Source organism: Oncorhynchus nerka, linkage group LG21 (assembly GCF_034236695.1).
Source record: "Oncorhynchus nerka isolate Pitt River linkage group LG21, Oner_Uvic_2.0, whole genome shotgun sequence".
NCBI classification, from domain to species: domain Eukaryota; kingdom Metazoa; phylum Chordata; class Actinopteri; order Salmoniformes; family Salmonidae; genus Oncorhynchus; species Oncorhynchus nerka.
The window spans coordinates 29,297,688-29,305,345 of record NC_088416.1 but is presented as its reverse complement, the minus strand read 5'-3'; the positions used below and the strand labels follow the sequence as shown (position 1 = coordinate 29,305,345).

The 7,658-nt window shown below is 42.0% G+C and overlaps 1 protein-coding gene across 1 annotated transcript; it reads left to right on the top strand.

Moving 5' to 3' along the window:
• The first annotated feature begins 27 nt into the window (after positions 1 to 27).
• Positions 28 to 6,902, top strand: LOC115104272 (protein Tob2-like). The gene is given in 3 exon segments (XM_029625633.2): positions 28 to 228; positions 2,115 to 3,459; positions 3,462 to 6,902. Coding segments are annotated over 2 exon segments (1,209 nt in total). The 5' UTR covers positions 28 to 228; positions 2,115 to 2,379; the 3' UTR covers positions 3,591 to 6,902.
• The last annotated feature ends 756 nt before the right edge of the window (positions 6,903 to 7,658 follow it).

Here is a 7,658-nt window from a genome sequence, read left to right as displayed (position 1 = left end):
CCTGTATAAATGCGCAAGGTTGTCAAACAGTAAAGTTTTCTCGGGCAGTTGCAGACAATCTGTCTATGGTGGAAATGGAGAATGTATGAAGAGAGTACATTTCAATACCCATTTAACACACCACATTATATCTGCCTCTAAACAACTACTTTGAAAAGCCACATCACCTTCAAATGCAATGTAAAATATGGGAATTAAAACCGCAGGAACTGAACACAAGCTGCATTAGTAAGTATACACAGCGTCCGCATATAAACATGTATGGCATTGACATACATTTTTATGTATCTGCCATAACCGTACATTTGGCTAGATAGTGCATCCTCATGATTTAATAAAAAATGCTTTAGGACTCTCAAAATATGCCCTGCCTTTTGAGAATCGGACTCTAATTGGTTCAGTCATCCATTTTAGATTCTGTTTTTATTTTTAATTTTTAGACAGAACCACTCAAACTCGTATCGAGATGTATTTATTATTCTCATATACAACTGATCATTTCTTCCTGTTTTCGGGCAGGACCAATTTATTATTGAGCCGTTGTAGTTCTGCTCATCGGTCGACATAATGACACGAGACTGCAACATTCACCACTTAATTAGTCTCCTTATTTATTTACAGTGCCAATTTAAGATCTTCCAGTTTGTTAGAATAATAGTATCATATGTGTCCTTATTGGTGAAAGGTGGAATTGCCATCATGTAGAGAAGCAGGTATTGGACCTTTGGGATAGGCTTCACCACGGCACTTCAAAGCCATAAAGGCTACTGTCATTGCTCACCATCACTCTATTGCTTTACTGTGTTGCCTATTGTTTTGCTTGAGTTAACGAAGTTTGCCTACAAATTGTAGACAATGTTTTCACACCCCTTATCATCAATATCCAGGGTTGCTACTTTTTCTCTTTAATCTATTATTTATTATTAGGCTACCTGCCCATAAATGATTTAGGAGAATGTGTTCTGTTACAATATACAAGTATAGTATTCACTTGCATAAGCTTGCTACATTGTTACAATGAGTGGACAGATGTGTGCTTTATGGTGGTGATGATGCACTGTCAACATGTCAACAATCAGATTAGGTCATATAACCTACTGTTGGATTGTGTAGTCTATTTAGTAGTAGGACACAACTATGACAAACGAACATGTTTATGGTTGAATAATGTTGCATTAACTAATACAGAATATGCATTATAGGTCAATTGTCAACACTAACAACTAGGATCCATTTTGATACATGACTGGTTTTACTGTGTACTGTACATAAAGTCCCAGCTGCATAAGAACAACTTTATAGGGAAGAAATTGAATGATATTGGATATGACTGGTGGTTAATGCTTTTCGAAGATGTACTGTAAACTTGATTATCATTGGTTTAAATGTAGTCAAAGGTGAACGTTTGTCTGCTATATTCCAAACATCTCCTATTGAACAGTTTCACACCTTTCCAAATGAGTTTCTAAATAGATTTAACACAAGTAAAAATGACAAGGGAAGTCAGATTGTGTATTGTGTCTTGTTCTTGCCCATCTTCTAGTCATCGATGCAATGTTCTACCTGCAAACAGAGTAGCTATATCTCGTATCAATAATGATATATTTTTTTTGCTCAACCTAATCTGATTCACAATATAACATTCATTGTCCTTGATGCATACATTATAACCATGTTCTCATAGATCAAGTATACAGTTGTTAAATTTAGCTTGCTGGGTAATCCTGGCTGCTGGGCAATGTTTATGGTGCGTAGGTGGACTGTGTTGCACGTGTTGTGATGACGTTAATAGTGCTGCATGGTGGGAAATGGTGTCCTTTATGCACTGTAGCCTGTACCGTGCCATTTACAGTATGCAAAACATGCCTACATGTGAACTGTACACCCACAGCCTACTCTTGATTTGGAACTTTCTCTAATTGTGTAATCCTGAGTAGTGAAGCATCCGGCAGAAGCAGATTATCATGGCTTTCTACCTCAATCACTGCATCTGTTACACCCCCTCCACGTTGGCTGGCTAACCCATTCACTCTCTCATTATCCCTTCTGTTGAGCCTATTTGGTCTGCCTTTTACTTTCCTAGACCTAACACCATGTTTTTATTTTTCCACCAGTTGGACTCTTCTCATTACCTGGCAAGTCTTGTTACCTGTCAACTGAAAACAACTGTTTGGACTAGTTTTTGGCCTCCTGGTCACCAAGTCTGTCCATGTTGACCACCCAGGAAGAGGTTTAAAGATTCTGCCGGATTTCAACTGACCTGCAGTACATGTAGTGGAGAAGAAAACATCAGACTTCTACAAGCCAGAGATAACTGTTCCAGTATTGTCTCATTTTGGGCTTGATTTGAATACCTGGCTATCCAGACCAGGTACAGTCATGCACCTAGAGGTAAAGGTAGCTCTGAATTTCATTGTGTCCTACCTGTACAACAAACTGCCCCGTCGTCGTGCTGACCTCTTCGGGGAGGAGTTGGAGCAGATACTGTTGTCGCACTATGAAGGCCACTGGTACCCTGAAGCTCCTCTGCGGGGCTCTGCCTTCCGCTGCTTGCACCTAGGGGCCCCCAGTGACCCAGTGGTGGAGCTAGCTGCCAGGAGAAGTGGACTGGACACAGAGGAAGTGCGTGCCAATGTCCCCCCTGAGCTGAGTGTGTGGATCGACCCCTATGAGGTGTCCTACCAAATCGGGGAGAAGGGAGCCGTTAAGGTCCTGTACTTTGAGGATCCATCCGGCTTAGGTGGAGAAGGCGAAATGGTGGAAGTAGTAAGTGGAGTGAGTAAAGGGGACATGGAGGTAGAGGAGGCCAAGAGCTTAGGGTTCAACCCTGAGGCCCAGGTGTTTGTTCCAATTGGAGCCCAGATATCTCCAGTTCTGCTTCCTTCCCTCTCCAGCACACCCGCACCCCTCTCGGCCTCATCCTGCCCAGTGATTTTCAGCTATCCCAGCTCCAGCACACCCACGAACCCAACTGCCCACTCCTCTAACACATCCACACCTTCCCCTCCAAGTGGGGGACTCCCTTACCCCCCCTCTCAGCAGCCAACGGTTGCCCTGCCCAGCACCCGTCCACCGCTGCAGCCCATCACCTTCACCACGGCCAGTTTCGCCGCAACAAAATTTGGCTCCACCAAGATGAAGAAGTGTGGCGGTTCCGGATCGGCTGGCGGCTCGGGTGTAGGCGTGCCCCCGCCACAGAGGATGCTCGCCCGTTCCCCCACCAACATCTCTCCCCCAGGGCTGCTGAAACACAAGCCCCTCTCAGTCTCCCTGCACTCCCTGGGGGTTCAGATCCCCAGCCAGCTCTCTCCTAATGCCAAAGAGTTTGTTTACCCGGCATCCCCAGGGCCCCTATACTTTGACAACGATGCTCCGCTCATACTTTCACACTCAAGCCCCTTCCAGCACCCTCACCCCACCCACCCCTCATTTGACCCATTCTCCAGCCCCCACCTGGTCCAGCTGTTGGTGTCATTGGTGGTAGCGGTGGGATTTCTTACATGGAGCAGCCCTCATTTGTGGAAGGTATAGGGGGGTATAACCTGCAATATCCCAGCCAGGCCTTCCAGCCAGTGGTGCTGGCCAACTAAGCCTTTCTTATGAGTATTTCTGTTGCAGCAGTAGGGCAGTAATGCTCAAGTATTTTTTGGGAAAATTGTTCTTACTGATACTACATTGTATAATTTGTTTTATTACTACTACAACCTCTACTATATATTTCAATATGATTATTTCCATATCATTTAATATTCTGTTTTTTTGTTGTGGATTTTGATTTCAGTTTCTCTAACCAGAGGAGTAACCAGCCTCCTATTGCACAGATGTTTTCATTGAATGTTCACCAGAGTAAAATGCCCTTCAGCTTTGGTCTATTGACAGCAGTATGATAGTTATATTTTGCACTCCACTGTCACGCTGTGAAAAAGGACCAATGTCCTGTAAGATGGCTTTGGAAAGCTTAGCGCTTTGCAATCTGCTCGGCCTTAGTTATCAAAAATGCACAGAGGGGTTTGTGTGGGTTTGATGAGGTCTTATTCATGCTAACAAGTGTTTAATGTGCTCTTCTGTGGCTTATGGTCATTGTGAATATAGTGGGCCTGTTACTAGAGCCTTGAAACATATCACACACCATGTCTGAATCGGTTTGGTGCAAGGGATCAGTATTTGCCATTCATCAGCTCTGAAATGTGTTCATGGACATGCTAAGAAAGGGAGCCTGTGTGTAGTGTCTTGGCAATGGGGGGTTTAATGTGCAGGGTATGAGGAAATGGATCTGTCATGACAGGAAGAATTACTGCCAGGGAGGTCAGCGAACCTTGGTGAAAGTGAGGCAAGTTGATCTTTGTCTTCGGATATGACTACTAATCTCCCACACACGCACAGGCACATAGAATCTGTCAGCAGTGTGTGAAGGTGAACGGGCGTTGTTGGAGGAGAATAGGATGCTGCTAAGCAATGGGGATTGTGATGAATGGCTTAGCGGGACTTTGACTATGAAGGAGAGGTCTTACTCTGCAGGGAAAAGAGGACGGGGAGGGAGTAAGGAGAGGGGAAATGGATGGCAAGGCAGAGGCATCGATGACGTTTTAACACCTTTTGGCATCTTGGGTGCAATGGCTTTAGACTGACACTTCAAAACCCGGAGCACATTTCTGTAGAACTTTAGTGGCGTTGCAGCCAAAGGCCCACGCTAGGTCCCCTGCTCTTTAAGCCCTTAATTATCTCTGTTCCAGTTGCTGCTCCAGTGGGAGACCAGCATCATATAATGAGATGTTTTCCTTTTCAATTTCCAGGACTATGAATGTTAACTAAACCTGTGTTTTTGTCACTTTATGATGCCATGTCAGATCATTCTCATATTGATGGTGGTGATACCCTGTCTCCATATAGGTAATAGAGGGGGCAGTAATTGTCACCAGGGTTCAGGCAGCCTCCTAATCCCACCTTTCCTTTTGAGCCATCCAGCACTTCATATTATTGGGCTATAGATGCCATGTGATTTCCCCCCCCCAACCATGATGTTACAGCTGCATCTGCTAAGAAATGTTGGATCTGTTCCAATGAGATTTGGATAGCAGGGGGAGTGTCCCTAGTCATCATCTGAATGTTTTCTAGATTGTGCCCATAAACATCTGTGTATAAGCTAACATAAATACTCTTAACTTGTGCTCACACCGGTAATTGCTGTGATAGTCGGTCATATGCGTGTCATTCAAAATGTTTATTTTTCTTTGCGTCCAGGGGTTGGGTTGGGAGGTTTGGGTCGGATCTCTTTATAAATGTAATGGTTGTGAGGGAAGGGGTCATTTTTACATTTGTAATTTATTTTAAATTTTCTATATTTTTCCTATGTTTTTTCAAAAGTAATGAAGTACTTTTGTAAAGTTGAGAGAGAAGTTATAACGGTAGGAATATGTATATATTTCTTCAGGTTTCCTTTGTTTAGTTATGTGCTGAAGTTATTACAAAGATAACTAAATATATATGCAAGTTGGGAATAAATAAAGATGTATTGAATGTGGATTGTACCTTGTACAGAATTTGTCCAATAAAAGACAGGTAAATGTAATTTGTTAAATTGGGTTTTTGAAGAGCTTCAGAGAGGAATGTTTACAATGGGTGGATAGAGAGTCCGACAGCATCATTCTCAGTCTGTTTCTAAGGACAGTCTGATAACTTGTGTAAGATTTCTGTTCCTTCATAGTTTATACACTTAAACCAAAAATCTCCACATTTAAACCAAATCCCCTTAGTAGTGCTCGTCTCTTACTAATTATTTCCCTTATTCATTCATATTCCATCTACATATTGTCCAGTGCCATACATCTTTGCTTTATACCACTAACCTTATTTGTGTGACTGAACAGTCCTACTGTGACTGAACAGTCCTACTGTGACTGAATTGGCTGCCAATTTCATTCTCACACAAAGACTGAGGGAAAGCAACAACAAAAAAATGTTCCTGCAGTCTAATCCTTGAGTATTCACCTCGCATCCATGTGGTAACATTCCCCTGCTCCCGCTACTATAGCCATAACTAAGACTGTCTTTACTCACACTGACCCTGGTCCAGTGCAATGTGTAACTAACGCCATATTCTAGACCACAATTGTGGGAGGGTCTTAGCCCTTTTCAACCACAAATATTCCGATACATTTCATCAAGCGTTTCAAGCAGGTTTAGGAGGAGGATAGTCATTGAATGTGCTGTGATTATGATCAGTGACGGGTCAATCCTGGTGGTGAACAGCCTAGTGATGGAGCTATTTTTTTTGTTCGTTCATGTTGATTCAGTGAGATTTTTGGTTTCCAAAATCCCTACAAGCATCCCAAAGTGCTGCCTTCCCCCATTGCTTAAGTAATGGTCAGATTACTCTTGGTAATCGGATGTGTGCTGTATTTAATTCCCTGTGCCTGCAAAGCGGGTCTGGAGGTTTGAGTGGTGGCTTGGAGGCCATGTTGCGGTCACTGACCGCCTGCCAATGGGAAGGCCAGAGGACTGTGACGTTTGAGGGATGGGAGCTGCTCTACTTAGAAGTTCTGATGGATTACAGGAAGACAATAGATATTGTTTCACATTGGCTTTTTGGTCACAGGATGGACAGTGTTTTGTTGTGGTATAGTGGTTGGCTGTTGGTATATGTCTTGCATTTTTAAAATGAGTAACAGATTACACTATCCTCTTTGTAATTAAAAAGTTGTTTTTTAAATCCACACTAAAAGCAGGCTGTTCTATCACAAGGATTGAATCAAAGTGAGAAACAGAGTTTTGTATTGTCTTTTGCTTATCGATCTGTGTGTTTTATTTAGCACTTTGGACTATTTTGTTGTAATAAAGAGGTATTTTCTATTTAAAATTTAAGAATAACTGGATATAATTGAATAAAGTAAAATATTAATATAGTACTTTCTTTTTTGCCTGTATTTTGTTATCATTTTCCTATTTTGTATCTGATCTGTACACCCTGTAGATGTGTATGAACCTTTCACTACTGAAATGCAATGACCTGTTTTCTGTGCTCCCCCATGGGAATGGGGACTTACTACTGCACTTTCTTATTGTATCAGATTCTTTTTTAAGTTTGTAATAAAACAATTGCAAAAATAAGCATGGAAAATAATACAATTCTCTTGTCATTTTTGTCTGTTAATCCAATGTGACAAATCCTGGCAAAATAATTATTACAAAATAATTTAGAATAGTGTTTGATGGCCTACTTGTGATCAGGAATTCTAGTATTTATGTTCCCCTGCGGTATAAAAAGCCCTCACAAGGTTGTAGAAAATAAACATGTATTTCATAGCATTGCAATACATTCTAATATTGATGTAAACAAATTGAAGTCTGATTAATAATTCAACCCAGATCTGAAAATCTCATAGCTCATCTCACAAACTCTTCTACTTACACAGCAGACAAATATTACCTAATTTCATCACCTCGAAAATATGGCCGGTGCATTATTTTGACTGTGTTAGTATATCTGTCAGATGTTTGCATGACTCCCTGTTGTGAATCCACTGGGCTCTGCTCTTCTATGGCGTGTCGATGTTTGGCATTAACATGCTTGGTCAGCTACTCCTTGTGGCTCCCTTTATCTCCTCACCACATCTCATTCCCGTCCTCCATCACCCTCTCATCTTCTCTTTATCTCCGCT